Genomic DNA, 22,660 nt, shown 5'->3' on the forward strand with positions numbered 1-22,660 from the left:
CACAGCGCTTTGAGTCCCCAGGGAGAAAAGCGCTATATAAATATTATTGTTATTGTTATCTATTTGGCTGCAGTAGTGTCTGAATCACATGAGAAACAAGCATGTAGCTAATCTTGTAATGTCAGAAACACCTAATAAGCTATGATGGAGAAGCCCTTTTAGAGTTGTTATGTGCCAGTGGAATCTATATTTCTCATGTGGAGTAGAGTTGTGTGTTTTGTCCAAACAAACTAGATACTCCCTTACTCTCAGGTCTCAGCATTGAACCTCATTGAAGCCACATTTAACCCCTGGGATCTAAACTCATCCAGGATTTTGAAGTGTCACTGCAACAGTTCTATTCCTCTGTAAGAAAAATGGCCTGATATGGATTACTGATCAGTAATGCAATTTACTTGCGGTACTGACACTGCTACCTGATGGGAGCTCTGTATGCATAGTACAAGCCACCTGCTAGTGCATTGTACTCATACACGACTGCTTTCTTAGCATATGTGACATTAGGTTGCACCTTAGAAATGTGAAAACGTGAATGAAAGTATCTGAAAAACATTTCATTTTGCCTTAAATTACATATATTGTTTATAGTAACAACTGTCCCTTGCAGAATTATAATGTATCCAGTGAAAAAGACAAATATTTAGGTATTTAGATATGTTAGTTATATTTTTATTTTTCTGTCAAATACACAATCCTTGTCTTCAAGGCACAGAGTTGCATTCCAGTCATTCCATTCATCCATGGTTGTAGTTTGAAGAGGTGCATGACCACTATGGCACCACCACAACGTGCTGTGTACCATCTGTCATCTGTATTTTTTTTTAAAGTTTGGAACTGTGGTCCATAATTCTTTAACTTATTGTATTGTTTCTTCAGCGATCAGAACTTTGTCTTTGCTTGCCTTTTCATCTTACATGTCCCTGTCATGCCTCCAGATTTGTTGAAAAAGGGAAAACTGAGAGCAATGTCAAAGCCAGATTCCAATCTTATATGGATGATGTGAAGTCATCATACACAAGATGGATACCAGTTTTATTGAAAACGCTAGAAAACCTTTTGTTTGGAACTGGAGTTTGATATTGCTCCTTTGCCCTACTTATCCATTATCTGCACCTAGTAAACTATTAAAATACAGGGCATAACATAGTAAAAGTTGGCCATATTGTTACTGGTCTGGTTAGAAAAATCTTCTAAGTATTTGACTTCAACACTCTCTTAACCTACAATCCAAAAAAGCGTTTTCTATCTTTTGAAAAGGAGAAATTAATCAAATTCAACCAGACTTGTTCTGTAATGTAGGTATTTTATTATAGGAAATCTAACGTGAGTGATTGTGGCATAGTACAAAAGATTTTGTAAGAGTGTCCTGCACTCCCCAACTTCCTCACAAACGTACAACTTATAAAAGAGAAATTCAGAACATTGTAAGAAAAATATATGTACATTCCCCTTTCTTAGTAGATAAATTGAAGGTCAGATAACCTGACTTTGGAAAGGTTTAAGGCTTACCAACTGAGGTCATATTTGTATTCACCTAACATTAAATTTTCATGGGAATTAGTTCCAAGATTCAAAACATAAAAATATGCCCTGTACTTTGAAAGTTGATACTGTTTTTTAAATATCAAAATATACAGCATGACTTGTTACAGTCACATATCATTTGAGTGAAACTGAGTCTGTGGCTTAGATACATGTTGAGAATAAGTAGGTCACTAGATAAGGTCACATTGGCTCGAGTTTTTTCTCCTCATCTGATCCCTGTTGTGTTCTCATAACCTTCCAGATGCACCAATGGTCTTCTCCCAACCCAAGAACGCTTCTCCTTCACAGTAAGTGTCTTCATGCTCATACTGTCACTTCCCGTCTATTCATTTCATGCAGTCTGTCCGTAGCTTGTCTTGGCTTGACATCTTTGGCTTCAACCACCAATCAGCTCAATGGCTCAAAGGTCGTACCTCAAGGTAGATGTGTGGTGGTTGTCAGTGAGTTCTGTGTATGTTTATTGTTTTGTTTCCTCATAGTCATACATTTTTGCCATGATTACACAGACTTTATTATTGACACGTAGATGGATAACAGTGATTTGGACATTTCAAAACTTTTCAGACTTGCATCTCTGGTAGGATAGAAAAATCATAATCACTGCACAATCTTTCTTGGAACGTGATCAAATTAAGTTATGTTGGTCAATGAGATGAAAAAGTATTATTAGCTCATACTTGAATCCATTTAGCTTGTCAAATATCTTAGTAAACCTAATGCTGGGAATACACGGTTCGTTTTTGCCTTCGTTTAAACCTTCGTTTCGATTGTGCCTTTTGTCCTTTTCGATCCAGAAATAATCGATCATACGGTTAATATCACCACCCACGGTTTCGTTTTTTTTTTCGATTCTGATGGTTTCGTTTTTCCAATGATCGAAGGCTGCAAAGAAACGAAACGAAAATCCCTTTTTACAGGGACGGACTAGCATAAACGAATATATAATCGATCTGAACAGCCATCAAGCCTACCAATGGCTCGATTAGATGGATAAAGAGAGATAATATCAAACATGTTCGATCACTAGTCGTTCGTTTTTGGGGTCTATTAATCGAAACTATAATGAGATTATGACTATTTTCACATACGTTTTCAACAATCGATTCGTTTACCGAACGAATCGAAGGTTTAAACGAAGGCAAAAACGAACCGTGTATTCCCAGCATTACAGAATTCAAAAAGTTGAGATTCAAGTCAAAAGTTGAAATTCTACCCAACAGTTCTAGTCAAAAATTTTTGTCAAAAGTTTCTTTTATACCTGTAAAGTTATAAGACTCATATTAGCAGACTTTTGATAGACACATATTTTAATTTTTTTTTATCAAATTCATTTTAGTTTAATATTTCTAACACTTATTATCCTTTTTTCACAGAAATTCTAATGGTTCTAGCAGCCCCGACAGTCTCATGAGACTCAAGCTTCATGTATCACCATATGAAAGTTTCCGGAAGTCTTTGCACTTGGGAGATAAAACAGTGAACAACCTAGGCATCAGCCATGGAAGTAGAGCGGGTGGAAAGTACACCATCTATGAGAGTCACATTGGAGAATGCTTACCACTAGAGCGTATATGTCGTGGACCTGATGGACGTTTTGTGGTGGAGACAGAAACCCGGCCAAAGAGAGGGAATATCAGGGGCTTTCCTTACGTGACTGAGACTGACCTCTACCCAGAATTCAATGTTCGGGACTCATCAGATCTCAGTCAATGTTCACAGGCCAAAACATATTTGCAGGTTTGTCCCTTACCTGAGCGACTTTCAGAAAACTGGCGGGATGAAGTGAAGTTGAGACCAAAGGCCACTGGCCAGGCACGTAAGGAAGCAAGAGATTCTGGGCATCGCCAAGGGAGATATTTTGGATGTAGTAGCAGCCCACTGGAAGAAGCCAAGCCCTTCCGGATTTCAGACATTAGTCCAGTCACATCTTCTGTACCTCTACCTTTCAGCCAGGTGGAGGAGGCACGATGTGCCGATTCAGCTCAAATAGATGGAGATATAGAGAGGACTATTTCAACACTCCGGGAATCTGAACATGACTGTTTCTCTTCCTTGAGCACAGTAGTAAGAGCACCTTCATTACTATTACAAAAACCTCTTGGACTCAGTGACCAAGCAAGCCAACTAAGACACAGCCTGTCCACCCAGAGTGGCATTCTCCAGTATCTCAGTCTACCATTTTTTAAAGAGATGAGTGTGGATGGAGACTGGCCAGTGGAGAACGAGTCCCAAACAAGGACATCAGAACCTAGTTCCTCAGAACCTGAGGAAAAAGAGAGTCCAAACAACAATCATTTGGATGATAGGACATTGATGAATGTCGATGGTACTAGTGGAAGCCGTAAAGAGGATTCTCCATGTGCTCCACAAAAACTATTGGCTCTTGAGTATGTGAACTGTAACCAAGACCAACCTGTGCCTGTAAAAACCTTTCTAAAACCCCCAGAGCCCAATTTGGGTCCTGCAAAAGCCGTCTTGCCTGGAAGTCTACTGTGGACTCAACCTCCAGATAATGCTGAACGTTTAAAAGTTGGGCAGAGAGCACACTGGAGTCATGGCGGTGTCTATATGGACCATAGACTGGAACAGCATATCCCTTCCCATTTTGATTATCACCTGAAGGACCATCCCCTTTCAGTGTTCACAGACTTCCAGGCTCTGGAAAAACAGAGGCCGCCAGTAGACAGATCTCTCTTTTTGCACGGCTCTGAAAAGGTGATGCGGAGCAGCCTCACTAGTCAGAGCAGTGGCAGAGGGAGTGTCTCCTTCCTCAGGCCCCCCTCATTGGCTCAGTCTGTGGGGGGCAGCTACCTCAATTCACCACTAGGTGAAACATCTAGCTGGTACAGTGGAGGGGGTTCTCAGGGTTCCAGTGCTGAAGACTATCGGCAAAGAAAGGACTCTTTGTTGGCCACTATAAGCAATAGGTGGGTATCAACTATACACAAAGCAGCATAAAAATGTCATACTCCTTTACATATTACTTGTGCTAATACATGTACATGGTGACAGACATTTTGCTGATTACATTCAAATGCTGTGTCTCCTTGGTATGTGCAATATCATAACAGCTTTACTACACCTGCTATCATGCTGCAAATCTATGGACTGACCTCTGTAGGCTTTAACTGAAAGTATTACATTTTCATGGTGCATTCTGCTTATACTGTATATACAATGAGGGAAAGAAGTATTTGATCCCCTGTTGATTTTGCTTTTGTGCCCTCTGACCAGTCTATAATTAGGTTTACTGTGGCTGTGAGATACAGGATAACACCAAAAGAGCCCTAAAAAAAAGTCAGAGCTTGGTGTGCATTGTAATGAGTGAAATAAGTATTTCATCCTCCATAAACCAGCAAGATTTAGGGCTCCCTTGTGCCTTTACTGTACACAGGTAAATAAAGCTACCATTACAATTATGGACTCGTCATTTCTTAGTCAGAAGGCAAATGGCAAAATCAGCAGGGGATCAAATACTTATTCCCTGCATTTTTTTATTTATTATTATTATTTGGAAGTGTCTCACAAAATCCATAATATGTGTTTCCTGTTCTACCTGTGCCATTGCACTGAGCTGCAAGATGGCGACCTCTGAGCTAAAACAAACACTACATCTTCCATTGTCTGGGCAATGACCAGAACAGAAACTACAATGCAAAAGTGATTATGTCAGTCAGAAGGTTTGAGTAAGTCAAGCACTCTGTTGTACTCCTATATACTGTATATTAATATTCTTCTGGGCCAATCCCAATCAGTTGTTTCAGAGGAATACTATCATTAAACCGCTTGCTATGCACACACAATGTTTTCCTGTGGTAATCAGGGCAGTCAACAAGAAGCAGCTGCAGCTTTGGACAGTGAGGTAGAAAATATTGCTCTGCCACACATCGGATGATGTTTATTCTTGTGTAAAAGACTGAGGCCCATATGCAATTCCTTTTTTCACCTGAGTTTTCTCCTAGGTTATGTTTTCACAACTTGTCATAAAATGCCTTTTAAGCCACCAGCAAACAAAAAAATGCTCAAAATAAATGTAATCATACCTTTTCACCAACATTTAGGTACTTTTTCAATTGTAAAATGCTAGGAGATAACTCAGGTGAAAAAGCTAATTGCATATGGCTCCTAGGAGATAACTTTCATCATCTCTTTAAACTAACTTTTCAGCATTTTACAGTTGTAAAAGTACCCAAAAGTTGGTGAAAAAGTGCTATCTAATTTATTTTGAGTGTTTTCTTGCTTGCTGGTGGTTTAAAAGGCATTCATGACAAGTTGTGAAAATAGGAGAAACCTAGGAAAAAACTCAGGAGAAAAAGTGAATTGCATATGGGCCTGATTCTATAAACAGTAAAAAGTTACAAAATGTCTTGTGCTCCAACAACCAGGATCAATAGACCAATGACACTATATCTGCAGCTTCAGAACTGCTGGGTCAATTGATAATCTGTGCATAGAAAACAGGAGCAGTATAGTGTATTAACCTCAATGTATTCACTGCATAAAAAAGAATTGCACTTACGAGATTGTAGTGAAAAACAGGCATATCACAATATGGAGGAAGGGCTCCCCTCTTGACTCTCGCTGTTCCCCCCACGCTCCATCGTGCACCATGCCGTCGTCCCGCTGCCCCTCACCAGAGTGTCAGAACATGTCACTAGCCTGCAGGCTAGCAACGTGTCTGTACAGGACTGTTGTCTGTGGGGTCCCTGCAAGCCACAGTAATTGTGCATGTGTACTCATCTTAACACATTTTAACCCTTTTTTCAAATAAAGAAAAATATACTTGGTGGTTTAGCAATTTAAAACTGCACATAGCCGTACACCTTGGATGCAGAAATACACTAAGTTGATGGGAATTGTAGTTGATATAGAATTACTATTTCTTCCAAGGAAATTCTTGTGTTTTTATAGCTTTTACCTGTAAGCTCTTTGGGGGGGGGGGGGGGGGGGGGGGGTTGCCTCTCCTCCTGTGTGGTAATTTTGCAGATATTTTTTTAGTTTAAAATCTGTAACTTGCATCTTTTTTAATGTTCTTAATGATGACCTTGTCTGCACATCAGGCCTAAATTGGTCACTGCACTCCAGTGTCCAATCCATTTCTACCTGTATTGACATCTCTAATCAAGCCTAATGTGTGTACATTGGCCTAAAGCTGTATCACTACAGTTCTGGTTTTTTTAGATATCCGACTTGATTAGCAAACTGATATAAAGGGACAGTATCACTGTACTGAAGTTACCCTGACATGATCATATTATCATTAAATGTGTGTATAATCTATTCCCTGCACCATTGCTAGACATCACTGCTGCTCACCAATATACAGTATGTATGGCAGAAGTACAGTACCTTTCAGCTGCATGGTCTGCTTGAAATATAGTGTAAAGCCCAATCTACACGATACGATTCTTTGTACGATTCGATTACGATTCTATTTACGATCTGATTAAATCTGACATGTCCGATTAGGATTTGATTCGATCCAATTCGATTTGCCATTGCGTAATCGAATCGTACAAAGAATCGTATCGTGTAGATGGGGCTTAAAGCTGGCCATACACTATTCATTTATCACTGAATTTTGTTGATTGATATTACAATCAATATTACGTTCGATTATTTTACGACCGACTAAAGTTTAAACCAGAGGTAAAAATAAACTGACGGGTTATGCAATTGTATCTAACCTCCTACTCCTGTGGGTTTCCTTATTTTTGGGATCACACAGTTTTATTTTCTTTTTAAAAACTAAAAAAGTAGATTTAATGTTGCATTGTCACATATCAATGATACGGTCTTTCACACAGTCTCAATGTCACAGAGCTAAAATATATGAACTATTGAGCATATATATTTATTCCCTGCACTTAGAAGCACTGCCAGGTAAGAGTTCTATGGCTGAAATTCTTTATCAGGGAGGGTTACATTATAGTCGGACTGGAGAGAAACTGTTACTTGCATACATGAATGGTTAACTCTTTCAGGCAGAAAAGGAACACAGCCTAATTATTTGTATGTTTGGCACTGTACCTACACTGGTCTATCTCATCAATTTATGACTGATTAGATGTTCTGTCTCATCGAATGTCTGAGCCAAAAAGGTTATGGCTACTTTAAGATTTTTCCTGAAAACTGGATTAATTTAAGGCCGGACAACAGTATACATTTTGCTTCAATGATTTAATTCTTAAAGGGAGTGATAGGGCGGCCTGACAGCTGTTTCACGGGTCTCCCTGCTTTGTCAGAGGCCAGAAGGGACTTTCTGATGTACCAAAGGAATGAGTAGTAGGGGAGGGTGGCTCCTTCTATTGGCTGCCTTCTTTGCCTTTTCATTTTACTGAATGGATTATTGTTAGTTACTGGCTGGAGGCTGAATACAAAACACCTCACTTAATTTACCGAATACTCTAATCTTTGTGAATTGAAATGTATTGAGGTACCCTATTTACCACACAAGTCAGTCATTTAGCTTACTAGTCTAACTCTTTAGGTGCGTACACACGCACTACGCGGATCGCTCAGAAACAAGCCTTATCAGTCCGCCGACAGCGCGTACACACGCGCTACTGTCTCCTGAAAGTCCGCCCAGCGGGAAGGGTCTGACGGACCCGTCGTTGGCGGCCGTAGTGCCTGTGTACGCACCTTTACTTTTCCACACTGTTACAGCCTTAGTGAATTGAAATTAGACCAGATGTTTGGTCAGCTGTTTTCTGCATTACCAAATGCGGTAATGCTTCATGAATTGAGCCAAATTATATTTTTTTACTTGGTGACAAACAGAACTACAAGAGTGCAAGAGGTAAAGACGGTATACTACAGGGATACCCATTTTTATTTCAGGTAGCAAATAGATCTAACACTTTGCATTAATTAAAATAAATCAGAATAAAAATGACCAACAAATCAAAAGATACAGACACTTTGTGTTTACAATAGATTAAACCTACTATCAAAGGAAGGAACTCCTATCAAAGGAAGTAAGGTAGCCATACATCTGAAGATTATGGGCAGATTCTACAAAGAGACAAATTCATCTCTAATTGAATATGATTAGAGATAAGTTTGTCTTCTTGTCGAAGCTGCCCATATACGGCAGGCTGATTCCAGTCCGATTTCAGGATGAAATCTTCAGGGAATCGGTTGAGCCCGCCGCGTCTGCCCCGCCGCTGCCTCCCTAATGTATAAATGTGCCTCCCGTGTGTGCAGTTATACATTACCTGTCCTGTGTCAGCCTCCCTGTGGTGTCAGTCTGTCTCTCCGGGTTCTATCAGCCGCATACACGCTGGCCGTATGCGTGTATATGGCTGATTGAACTCGGAGAGACGGATAGACACCGTGCGGAGGCTGACACAGGACAGGTAATGTATAAATGCACACATGGGGGAGGGTGAAACATTTATACATTAGGGAGTCAGTGGCGAGGGTTTCTTCGTTACGTTGCTCGTTCCGAAATCGGCTGCCGTACCGCCGCACACCCGACCAACTTCTTCCCGACATCTTGCGCCAGGCGCAATCGACCAACGTTACCAATTGCAGCCCGAAATTGGTTACATCGTCAGTTGAGCCCGCACTTGGCAGCACCGATTTTCAACCAGTTTGATAATAGTAATCGAATTGGTTGGTCAATCAGCTACCAAAGTCCCCTGATGTATGGGCACCTTAATTGAGATTGAGTAGACAATGTGATAGACTTGATTACTACCTGGCTGATTTCCATTTGCCATTTTGGAACTTATTGTCCCATGTATGCTAACAAATGACTTCTATTTAAAAAAAAAAGGAATCTAGAGTATATGTATAATCAATGAATCAAAACATGGATATACAGATTTAATGGATAATAATGAGTTGCCTATCATCTGTTGTTTTTGTGGTCTGTAGAATATCTTAGAGAGAAACTCAATTATGGCACTTTGTGCCCTAGGTTTTCTTTCCGCGTTGTAAGTGCAGAAATGACTTTAGTTCCCCATGAAACATTTGTCCTGCTTCCAGCTGACCACATGAATTATGGACAATGGGCAATGGGAACACACTCTTCCCAATCATAAGACCTTGGGCAGCAGTTTCATTTCTCTCACAGGAAAGCACATTTTCCAACTCAAACCCAAGTCTTTTGCCATGCACACAGTAAGGTCCAGAGGAAAGAAAGGTAGTATTGAAGTCAGATATGGAGCCATAACAATCTGTATTTTTAACAGGCTTGCTTTATTTGGACAAAGGTTTTATTCAAGGAATGCATAGACAATGCCTTGCTTGGATGTTTTGTCCAAATAGCTGCTGGATGAAACATCTTTCATTATCACAATGAAAAGTCTTTCTCTGCCAAAATCCCCACTCCTGCAGGACAGATTCTTTTTTGGATAAACATCAGGGAACAGCACATATTTATGGCACCCTGCCTGGCAGTGAATAGAGAAACTCCATTCCCTGTTCCACTGATACATATTTGGCCGGAGTCTGAAAAGGGGCCATCAGAACCAGGAACGGATCTAGATCAAGTTGCGCCTGGGGCAAGGTCAGGTCTTGGCGCCTAAACTGCCATTCCCCATCCAAATTTTGCCGCCTTTTTAAGAATTCAACAAACTGTGCCTGGGGCAAGTTACCCGCTTGCCCCCCACCCCCCCCCCCCCATCCATCCCTGATCAGAACTACTTTGGCCTACTTGGCTCTCTAGGGCAAGGCAGTCTTTGTCATCTCACTTCCCACTACAAACACATACATATACAGATAACACGGAGCATCTTCTTATTTAATAAGTTATAGTCTAGTGACAGGAAGATATTAATAGGTAGATTCTAGTGGAAGTCAGTAGGTGATGAGTAGTGACAGGTAGTAGTAGAGGATGAATAGCAGGGCTGTGGAGTCGGTACAAAAATCCACCGACTCCTCAGTTTAGGATTCCACCGACTCCGACTTCTCCACACCGACACCTCTAATTTGCATATTACAATCTTGTTGATTGAAAGTATGTAAAATGAAATTCGTCTCTTAACTACCAACGCTTAGGAATTTTAAAAGACAACTGAAGTGAGAAGGATATGTAGACTGCCATATTTATTCCCTTTAGACTAAAGGTCCGTACACACGCCGGACTTTAGGCAACGACGGGTCCGTCGTTGCCTCCCGCTGGGTGGGCGTGCCAGCGACAGTCCGGCGTGTGTACGCTCTGTCGTCAGACTGATACGGCTGTTTCTGAGCGATCCGCCCGGCGGATCGCTCAGAAACAGCCGTGTCAGTCTGACGACAGAGCGTACACACGCCGGACTGTCGCTGGCACGCCCACCCAGCGGGAGGCAACGACGGACCCGTCGTTGCCTAAAGTCCGGCGTGTGTACGGACCTTTAAACTAGTCCTTGGTAAGAGTACTTGTAAAAGGTACAGACCGGAACAAAGAACATCTATCAGGGCCTAGGCAATGTAACTGTGGGTACATGTAACAATGATGTGCATGTACTCTGCAGGAGAATAAGGCGATTCTTCCTCCAGTACACATTCTTCATGTACAATCTGAACCAGGTTTATGGGTGATAGACAACACCTCTGTGTTCAATGTGCACAACATTCTCAGTGGATTCCCTGCAGCTCTGTGGGGAGAGCATATGTATAGTACTACTGTGTAACAAAATAAACCTGAGACAGATGAAATTAAAGTTTTATACATACCTGGGGCTTCCTCCAGCCGCCTTCAGGCTAATCAGTCCCTCGCTGTCCCCCTCCGCCACCTGGATTCTTCTGCTATGAGTCCAGATACTTGAGCCAGTTGGGTGTAGTGTGTATGCACACACTCTGCCGCCGGGAGGGTACTACACCTGCGCAGCACTATTACGCAGGTGCAGAATGCTCCTGGCTGTGGAAGCGGCACGTGGCCGGACTGCGCTGACTGGCTGAATTACCGAGGGATTGATTGGCCTGAAGGGGGCTGGAGGAAGCCCCAGGTATGTATAAAACTTTTCTTTTCATCCGTCTCAGGTACCCTTTAATTCGTAGTCACCAAACCAAATTTTAACAACATATCAAATTATTTGATTTAATGAGCAAAGAGAGTACATACATTTGCATAAATCAGCATCAACGCAGAATTATTTCCATCTCATCGACCATCTCTATTAGTGACACAGCTACACATCAGGCTTTATTCTTACAGCACAGATGTTATTTAGTATATATGTTACGGCCAGAACCCGAAGTTTGGCCACTTTGCGTTCTGGCCGGCCACTTCGGGTTCTTGCCTGTCAATGTGCAAAGTGGCCGCGGCGGTGCGGCCAATGTTATAAATGAAATGATTCCAGTAAAGATTAATGTATGTTCTGGCAGTCTCGCTGCAGCCAAATGTTTCAAAAGTGAGTTCATTTAATGAAATTAAGCCGGCGGCAATGTAACAAATGAAGCCGCCGGCTTCAGCTCTCTCTCCTCCCCCTGCCCCTCTCCTATACAATACTAGGCAGCCGGCAGGAACATGCGTGTCCCCCCAGAGTTGTTCGTCGCAGCAGGGAATCCTGCTGTTCGTTCTTGCAGAGCAGGTGCTGGCAGAAGCAATATCCGCAGCCTCCCCGCTCTGCTGCCCTGGCGCGACGAACGACTCTCGGGGACATGCATGTCCCCGCCGGCTGCCTGTAGGAGAGAGAGAGAGGCAGAGGGAGGAGAGAAAGCTGAAGCCGGCGGCTTCATTTGTTACATTGCCGCCGGCTTAATTTCATTTAATGAACTCACTTTTGAAACATTTGGCCGCAGCGAGACTGCCATAACATACATTAATCTTACTGGAATCATTTCATTTCTAACATTGGCCGCACCGCCGCGGCCACTTCGCACATTGACCGGCCAGAACCCGAAGTGGCCGGCCAGAACGCAAAGTGGCCAAACTTCGGGTTCTGGCCGTAACATATATAAGAGACTCCTGTGTACACATCATATATACAGTCACAATCATATATATATATATATATATATATATATATATATATATATATATATATATATATATATATATATATATATGACTTTAAATATACGGGGACTGCTTTATTGAAGCAGCACAAGTAACTAATTTTGATTGGTTTATTTCATTTTTGTGGACTAAGCACAGCTATTACTGTATATATAAATTGTTTATGATGACTATTATCTGAGAAATAGAACATTTTATCATATTTTCTATTTTAATTACAGTTTAAATTCATTAGGAGTTGGTAGTCGGAGTCGGTGCATTTTTTCCCGACTCCGACTCCAGGCACTTAAAATTGCTCCGGCTCCACAGCCCTGATGAGTAGTCACAGGTAACAGGGATACAGAGGCGCCAGAAGAATAAAAATGTTGAGGCAGTGGTGGACTTACCCCCTCCAAACAGACACAAGATATGCCAACAACGTTTAGCAGAACAAATGTATTCACACACGCCAGGGGAAAATGCAACACGTTTCACAGGTATGACCCCGCCTCACCAGGCAATAGGTAGGAGTAGGTACAGTGCAGGTCTGTAGCTGGGCCAAGCACCACTGTCTAGGTAGTTCCTGAGATGCAGTGACATTGGCAGGTAGTTGGTGATGAGTTAGAACAGCAGTGGGTCAAGAGTAGTGATGAGTAGTACAAAAAGAAGCTGTGACAGATAGTAGTGGTTGACAAATATCAGCAGGTAGTAGTGAGTTATAAGAAGTGGCAAATAGGGGGTGACATGTAATGACAAGCAGGTGACAAATTTTGGCAGATGGTGGATGATGAATACTGGCAGTTAGTGGGGGAAAAAAGTGACAAGTGTTAGTGATTTATGAATAATGCAAGATACTGGTGATGAATAGTGGCAGACAGGTAGTAGTGGGTGATGAGTGCTGGAAGGCAGTAGTTGGTAAGTTCCCTGGAGATCAGATCATTTTGCAGAGGGCAGCACCTCTCACCCATCCCAGGTTCTACTGATGCCATTCTCTTTCTCCTGAACTTCATCCTCATCTGGAAGGTGATCTTCTTCCTGAATCTTGTCACCCACTCTCCCCTGCCATATGATTGGACAACACAACTAGGCAGGGAGGATGATATGATGCACTGCAGCTCCAGCAGCTTAAAGTGGCCATTCTGTGATGAAAAGAAAGGTTGGCAGACTGAAGTTCTTGGCAGAGTACTCACCCCTAAAGAAGGTGGTGGTGTTGGGGGGGGGGTCATTGAAGACAAGCAGAAGGCACCAGAGGGACACACACTGGAGAGGCGAGTATATACTTTTCTCCCTGCAGGTAACTTTTAATGGCGGTCTGAAGTTCTTATCAGGAGCCCCCTAGTGGCCAGACCGCACAATGCCTTCCAATCGGTTTCAGCACACAGGCCATGCAATCTGTGGTTGCAATCGGTGCTCAGAAACTGCTGGGATTTTGGCAGCAGACCGACTAGAAGGGAGCTTTTAAGTTACGGTAATACAAATTACACACTATTTCAGGGTATAACTGCCACCACCTCTGTTCAAATGGGACAGAGGAACCCACTGACTGGCTGATTCTAGACCTGCAAATAAAACGGTTAAACACACTCTATTTTATCTAGCTATCAACAATTGTAGCGACTCTTCAGAAGCTAGGTTCGGTTTTGAGTTGCTGAATAATAGGTGTAGCCAAACAAATAAATGACGTTAGCGTCGTTTATTATAAATGCAATATAAATAATTAATATATACAGAAAATCGTTAAAATCAACAATTATAGAGACAAATAAGCACAGTATGGAAAATAAAAATAAGGGAAGAAAATACAGATACTTAAGTTCATGTGGAAATATGTCCTTTCTGGGAAAAGACGTGCAGTTCCTTTGTTTCAGTTCAGGAGCAAAGTTCAGACAAGATGGCCACTAACCACATGGTCCTCTGGCTAGCAGCAGCCTGCTCTCGTAAAGATGGAGGATTGCCCTTCCCTTTATGTACCCTGGTTTTATGGAAGCTAGTTTTGGGGGTGGAACAAAGCCAGCCCCTTCCGGTTCACAAACTAATCACAGTTCATTCCCTCGGAGAGAGATTGAGGTTTAAAGTTATAAAACGCTGTAAATCAAAACCGATAAATGCCACATTTGCGCTGATAACAGATTAATATTCCTCAGATTATGACAATTCCTATGACATCAGACTTGATTAGGGTAGAGGGGTCCAGTTCCTGAGAAGTTTAATAACTTGGTTGTAGCGTACCCCTTGCCCCTCAAGACTGGTATCAAAAGGTTCAGCAAGACGCTACAAACCCAATGATACAACTCTAATAACTATCCTAGATACGGTATTCCGTAAATAGGCAAAAAAATCATATACAGAATTCATTTTCTCTCTGCTTCTGACGTAGTCTGGTCTCATGATGAGTTTATACTGTGTCTTCAAAAGGCAGTAACACTTGCCATTTGGGGCTTACTGCTGGAGAGCTTTCACACCTCGGTGTCACTGGCCAGGAAAGGGACTCTTTTGATCAAGTTAATTAACCACACAGGCTTTATCAGAGAGCACACTTGGTTCTCATGAAAAGAATTCTGCTAACACCTATGAAGACAACAGAGACCCCCAGGCTTGACTGCCTGGTATTATTATTATTTATTGTATTTATAAAGCGCCAACATATTACTCAGCGCTGGACATTAATTTAGGTTACAGACAATATTTAGGGGATGGTATCCATAAACATAAGATTCTGATCTGGCACGTCAATGGCAATCGGTTCAGGAAACCGATTGCGATTGTGTTTTCTGGTCTCATGGCTTTTCCATGACAGTTCTGAATTAAGGATGTCCTTTAACATAGTGACATCACTGTGCAGAGTGATCGCACTTGGACAGGGTTTTCTGACTTTACCAAATGTCCTTGACATTTGCTGACATCAAAAGTAAGAGGACAGTGCCCTTGTATGCCAAAAGCAGACAGCAGTAATCACCCACTGTAAAAAAGCTATAGTTGCAAAATAGTATGATAAACATATCTGTTCATTAAAGATACAAATGAGTGAATGTTTTTGAATTATTATTTTATGGATACTATTATGGATAGGTTTGTTTTACGTAATTTTTCAAAATTCTCCTTAAATTTCCATTATTTTTTTTGTAGCATTCTCTTTTTGCCATTCAAATTACATGCCTACTAAGATTAAGATAATGGCTACATGGAGCTTCCTAAAATAGTATATTGAACTGCAATGCTGATTCTACAGAAGTTATTCAGAGAAACAAATTCTGGCACGTACTGATCATATATTTTTTTGTTATCACTTTCTGGCAAAAAGGAACACATCGGTGGACGAGAACTATGAATGGGACTCAGAGTTCACTATGGAAGCAGATTTCATGGATGCCCTTCAGGTCTATCGCAGTGGTAATGGCGGTCAACCCATCTCTACAGTCACCGCAGGGGAGGTGGAAAGGCAAAGTAAGTGAAACATATTAACCCCCAAAATAAATCTAACATGAGAAAAAAATAAAAGTCCTGTTTTATCTCCCTGCAGTTTTCTGTTTGACCTTTTGAAATGGCGGTATACATTATATCATCCTCTATAATAAAACCCCTGTGTCCCTACGTGTGCTGTCTCTGTGTAGCTGGGTCCGTGCTTTTTGCTACTGCGCATGTGCGCAGTACGAACCCCGCCTCACAGAGACAGGAGGACGGGGCCAGGGAGTCAGGCAGGTGTGTGAGCGGGTGGCTGGGTGGCACGCGTGCGCAGTAACATGGGGCGGGCGGCGGTGAGAAACACAGACCCTAGAGCCCGTTTTTAAACGTGCTTGGGTCTGCTAGTTTTTAACAACAGGTTTGAAGTGTTAAATAAAGAGTAAACAGTTGCAACCTATGCCCTGGAGGTGGAAAATAAGTAAAGTAAGGGGGGGGGGGGGGGGGTTGATTCATGATTACTGATCAGATGTCACCAGAGACAGTGGACATGAGGCATTAGTAACACATTGGCTGTTTGATCAGATGGATGCATGTGAAGTAGCAGCTTTGTCCCACACTGTGTCGATTAAGAGAGACAGTATGGCCTCTCCCAGAGGTGCAGGGACAACCCCTCTTAGAGTTTCCTTGGAAACAGAAGTCAGGAACCATTAGGATACATGGACAGGAAGTTCATTCCCACACTCAGGAGACAGTTGGCAGCCGCTGCTAATTATGTCAAAACTTTACAAGTGAAAATTTGTTGTCACTAATGTGACAAAAACATTACTTGCATTGCAAGCCATGAAACAGAATAGGATTCAGAATGAAATAGATCTGTGTCAAGAATGAGTCAGGTTTTTCAAATTTATATAAAGTAATTGTACAGAATAATTCAAGCTTTAAAATGTACTTGAAGTAAAAAAATGGTAGTAGCAGTAGGGTATTGTACCGTTTTAGCCATCAGTAAAAGCAAGAAGTTTTAAATCAGGATGATACCATTTATTGGCTAACTAAAAATGAATAAAATAAGAAAGCTTTCGGCCTTGCAGCCTTCGTCTGGCTTATATCCTGTTGAAGTAAAAAAAAAATCAAAAAAGTTATATAGTTACCTCTGTACAGGGAAGCCCCTGCATAAACTAGAGGCTTCCCGAAACTGCTTAGGCTGGGTCCACACTTGTGCGGATGCAGAATGGAAAAGGGATACGTTCCGTCCATTCTGCATCCACTTTGCACAAATACACCGCAGCGTCGCTACGTCAGCCCGTATGCATCGCCGCTTGCCTGTCTCGCCGCCGCCGCTCATCCCGCGCTCGGTCCCTTCAGCAGCCTGGGGACTAGCAGAAACATGGCTCTCCATAGGCTGCTACAGGCCAATTCTGCCTTGCAACAGGGAGAGTTTTCATTGGTTTAACATGAACCCATGAGAATTCTCCTTGTTGCTGAGGGTCCCCATTGGTCTGCTGTAGCTCAATGGAAAATCACCGGCCACCAGGCTGTTCAGAAAGGACCGAGCGGCAGCGATGGACAGTGGGACATGTGAGTATTACGTCACTGTGGCGGCGTGGATGTGATGATAATGGGCAAAACGGATGCAGCGACTAGCCTAGCTTTCATTCGGCACGTTTTCCCATCCAGTCTGGGGAAAAAGTGCAAAGTCCAGACTCTATGTTCCGTCTTGCATTCCGCGGCACACGGATCGTACACGGATCCGTGTTTTTAACAAATGGAAGCGGGTCCTATTTTTAACGTAGAATCCGCTTCCTGCATTTTCGAGCAGCTTTAAAAACGTACCTCACGGATACGTTTTTAAAGCAAGCGTGAACTGAGCCTTAGAGATTGCCATTCCAGTGATGGGACCCTCTGAACCCATTCGATGAGGGCTTGTTGCATTGGTTCACATGACGACGCTCCCACCCATGTACATGTATATGTGAGGCAACGACGGCCTGTGCGGCAGCATGGATCCGCTCATACATGGCCTTTTCAGTGCGCCTGCGCAGTACAGTTGCTCTTGATTACAGAAGGGAACATGGCCACAAAGAAGAAGAGGGGCCCAGCGTCCAGTGGCAGGCTCAAGAAGGATTGGAGAAGACTCTAGAGCATTGAGAGGTTTCCTTCTATAAAAGGTAAGTATTCCTCCAGCCCCTGGCAGCTGTCCTGTGCCTTCGCTGCAGCTCTGCATCCAACCGGTGGCCCATGGTTCCCTATGGTGCAGATCAGGGGTCTAGTCCTGGAAAAAGAAGTGAGTGGACTCACCTTAAAAACCTCTGCGCCGCACGGCGCGCCAAAAAACGGGCGTGGTTAAGCATAGCGTGGGCGTGGTCATGGGTGGGGCCAAATATACATGGCCTTAAAAGTGGTATAAAAGGACTGCCAGGGGACGTTTGAGCTCTGTCGTAGTGTATCCCCAAAAAGTAGATGTAATCTCACAGCATTTCACTAAAAATACACATAATCTGGCAAAGGTTCCCCCAAAATACAGATATGGCAGTGGTTCCCCAAAATAGACAATCTGGCAGCAGCAGTTCCCCCAACATACACATAATCTGGAAGCAGTTCCCCAAAATACGCGAAACCTGGCAGTGGATCACCCAAAATACACGTAACACCCAAAATACATGTAATCTGGCAGCAGTGGTCCCCCAACATACACAATCTGGCAGTGGTTCCCCAAAATACACGTAATCTGGCATCAGCGGTTCCCCAAAAATACAGGTTTGACAGCAGTTCCCCCAAAATAGGTACCCCCAGTATAGCTAGCCAGGTCTATAGGTGTCCCCAGTATAAGTAGCCATGTGTATAGTTGTCTCCAGAATAGGTGGCCAAATGTAGAGCTGTCACAGGAATAGGTAGCCAGGTGTATAGATGTCCTTAGAATAGGTGGTCAGGTGTATAGATATTCCCAGAATAGGTGGCCAAGTGTATAGATGTCCCCAGAATAGGTAGCAAGGTCTATAGGTGTCCCCAGTATAGCCAGGTGTCCCCAGTATATGTAACCAGGTGTTCAGGTGTCCCCAGTATAGCCAGGTGTATAGGTGTCCCCAGTATATGTATACTTAATACTAAATAATAATAGCCATTACAGGATTTTTTTTCTCTGCTTTAAAGCTACCTGCCAACCAGCAAACAGAGTTTTCAGCCTGTGGGCAGTTACCAAAAATAATCACACGGTCCTCGCATTTAACTAAAGGCGGCCATACACATATAGATTGCCACCCAACGTGGTGAACAGATCTATCCTTCTCTAACCTAAATCTGAACTGAGGGGATAAATCCTTCCTCACACTGCACATAGATTTTCAAAAGATTTAAGCTTGATGGAAAATCTATTGAACTGCAGCACTGCACTGTTCGTTGTAGTCCAATGCTATGAGCCGCCGATCTACCGTCGCTCCTCTGCCAACCCCTGATCAATCAATTTTTGGTCCAGTCAATCATTTTGAACAATTTCAGCATAAATCAATTGGAATTTTGTGACTTGCTATGCTATAGATTCCCAGAAGGTTCAAGTGATTGGATCTGCCAGGAATCAACAGGGAAAATCAATGTGTGTATGGCCTGCTTAACAAACTGCTGCTCTGAGAGCAAATCACACCATGCTGCATACTGAGGCTACATATGCACTCTACATTTTTGTCATCCTCAACAATCTTACGCAGTAGTTTTAGTTGAAAATCTAGTACGAGTGCAGGTATCCCCAAAATTGGTGGCCTCCTCTTTAGCAATCCGTTTGCAAGTTTTCCAAGTTGCAACTGGCACAACCCCTGATAGTTCTTGATAATATTCAGCTGGCCCAATCAACCCGCTCGATCCTCGCCGGCGGATAATGGCAGGGTATCGAGCGCTGATAAGGAAGCGCCGGCGGGGACGAGCGGTAATCAATCCGCGCGGACGAGCAGGGACGCGGCAAGGACGCGGCTGGGGTCGATCTGGCGGCTAATCGGCCGCCGGATCGACCCGTGTATTCCCAGCATAATGCTGGGGATACACGGTACGTTTCTGTACCGTGTATCGACCAGCTGATAATATTCAGCTGGCCCGATCAAGCCGCTCGATCCCCGCCGGCGGACAATGGCAGGGTATCGAGCGCTGATAAGGAAGCGCCGGCGGGGACGACCGGTAATCGATCCGCACGGACGAGCGGGGACGCAGCTGGGGTCGATCCGGCGGCTAATCGGCCGCCGGATCGACCCGTGTATTCCCACCATAAGGGCCCTTTTCCAACAAAAATCGGGATCAGCATCGCAAACGTGCTGCTATTGAAATTTTCTCCATTTAAAATGACCATGATTTTTGTGTCCAATTTTGTCAGGTATTGAAAAAGTATTACAGGCCAATCGCAAATGGACAAATAAAAATGCAACATTCAGAGCGTTAACGATTGGCCAAAAATGTAAGTGTGTCGGTGTAGAAGGGATACCGCACTTCCCATGTTAACCTTGTGATCAGCAAAATGCGAGTGCTCCGATAATCAAATAGGAACCCAGCCGTAGGAAAAGAGTCCTAATTAAAGTCCTATTGTACAGGAGAGCACAGAAGATTTTTGCTACTGTATGTAAACATATGTTTTATGCAATACTCCATTAAATGTCTTTTCTGTATATTTTGCCTGGAGATCATAAAAGAGCAGCTGAATTCTCTGAGGCTGGTGAGGCTGATGGCTCAGAGTACAGTAAGAACAGAAGATCTCAAAGGACTCTAAAGAAAAACATGACTGTGTTGCAATGCCTGTAATTACATTAATGGGCCCCAGGAGAGGTGGATCCTCCTCCCTCCTCCTCCAGAGGGGCCAGAGAAACTTTCCATTCCCTGCTGGACCCAGAGATGCGGGAACTGACAAGCTCATGCACCATGTAATTTCTCTATACTTATCTCCAGCGCTCATAGAACACACGTGCCTGCCCCAAGGCATAATTCCTCAACTCCAGGCAGTTTATGTTGTTATCCATGTGAAAACACACATTTATACCTCTGGTATAAGTAACTGGAGCTACATACACCATTCTACTTTCTTTGGCTGAAACAATTCTTCAAGATATTACCACTGAGCACCTCATTGCTACTTAAAGTGTTACTGTTAGGCATAAAATCCAAATTCAATTTTCTATTCTTATGGGTTAAATAAGTAAAAATGATGCTTAACAGGCAATACAAAATTTCATAACAAATCTTACTTTTCTTCTCCAGAAGAATAACCTCATGTCCAATGCTTTTATATCATACATCGGTCGCAAAAGAGAAGTTACAGAGCATGCTGTTTTTTTTTTCTCCCCTTTAGTTCCTCCCTCCTTTAGTTTCTCCTCAGGTGCAACTAGTTCAGCCTGATTGGCTGGAGCCTCTATCCCTACCACGCTTGTTCCTGATTGGCCCCCTCCCGGCACTCCTGTCGCATCCATGGGAACCCCCCACTGCTGCTACATCCATGGGCATCCCCCTGCATCACCCTCTACTCCACAGCATCCCCCTCCTCCCCGCAGCATTACAAATCGCAGCGGGGAGGAATAAAGGCAGCGCACACAGACTCACCTTATTATAGTTCCAGGCACTGGAGTTCCCCTCTATACTCTGCACTACCGCCATCTTGTACGGTGGTAATGCAGAGAGTAGAGACAGGAACTCCACCCCCTGGAAGCATGAGTAGGTGAGTCTGTGTGCGCTGCCTTTATTCCTCCCCACTGCAATCTGTAATGCTGCGGGGAGTAAGGGAAGAAATAACATCAGAATTGGCTTTAGCCTGATGGACTCAAGGTGGCTCCTGCCAGGAATAGAATTCTCCTTACTTGCTATTTTTTTTTTGTCAATTCTTTTCATTGAAATTTTCAAATGTAAACAGAAATACACACACAAACACATACTCCTCCTTACTTACTATATAAAAATCACTAAAATCAAACCGTGGACAGTGCAATACTACAATCTGTTGCAGACATCAAACCAAAAATACGCTGATTCCGGTGATACCTTTAATGACTAACTGTACATGGTTTATTGCAAGCTTTCGAAACGTTAAATTTCTTCTTCAGGCATTATACAGAACTGGATCAGAACAGTACTGTAACGATAGGTGTCAGCAACCAGAGATAATCTGATTATTGGTGATCTGCAGTATCACCAAGAATACAGATCTATACTGGATTATGGATGATCTGCAGAATCACCAATAATACAGATATAGTACTAACCTCTAGACACCTGAAGCGTGTAAGTGTTTAATGTAACAGTAGGAATTGAACCACCGGGGTAGCAGGTGGTCCAATTAGTAGAGAAAGACTCTACTGCAGTCAAGGGCTCCAGGAGGGAGAGTCCCCGACTGGTTTTGCAGCAGGGCCCCCCTCTGAGGAGCAGGGGACCCCTGCAGGAGGACTGAGCACCCAAAGGTTGGGTGACAGCCAGAAGGGTCGGGCAGGCCGGGTCGGCAACACACAGGCAGATAAAGTACAGAGACAGGAGACAGATTCAGTAACCAGGGACAGGCAGGGTTGGCAACAGTAGATCAGATATGCGAAGGTACCGAATCAGAAAACAGAAGAGAAGTCAGGAGAGATACCATTCATAAACAGATATCCAATAATGCCTAGTCTTGAGTGTGAGGTCCGTGGTCTCACACCCTGGAACTGGTCTAAGGAATAACACCAATGATATACAATATTCCTAGTCTGGGGTGTGAGGTCCGTGGTCTCTACACCCTGGAACTGATCTAAGGAATAACACAGATGATATACAATATGCCTAGTCTGGGGTGTGAGG

The 22,660-nt window shown here is 43.1% G+C and overlaps 1 protein-coding gene across 4 annotated transcripts in view; it reads left to right on the forward strand.

Annotated features, from left to right (window-relative positions):
- Positions 1–22,660, forward strand: part of IGSF9 (immunoglobulin superfamily member 9) — a 192,262-nt gene that overhangs the window by 167,059 nt on the left and 2,543 nt on the right. For all 4 annotated transcript variants that reach the window (XM_068253556.1, XM_068253553.1, XM_068253555.1 and 1 more), the window contains 3 exons: positions 1,787–1,832; positions 2,919–4,472; positions 15,774–15,916. In XM_068253556.1, coding sequence (XP_068109657.1) covers positions 1,787–1,832; positions 2,919–4,472; positions 15,774–15,916 — 1,743 coding nt within the window. The remainder of the gene's footprint in view (positions 1–1,786; positions 1,833–2,918; positions 4,473–15,773; positions 15,917–22,660) is intronic.

The sequence above is a fragment of the Hyperolius riggenbachi genome, chromosome 9 (assembly GCF_040937935.1).
Source record: "Hyperolius riggenbachi isolate aHypRig1 chromosome 9, aHypRig1.pri, whole genome shotgun sequence".
NCBI lineage: Eukaryota > Metazoa > Chordata > Amphibia > Anura > Hyperoliidae > Hyperolius > Hyperolius riggenbachi.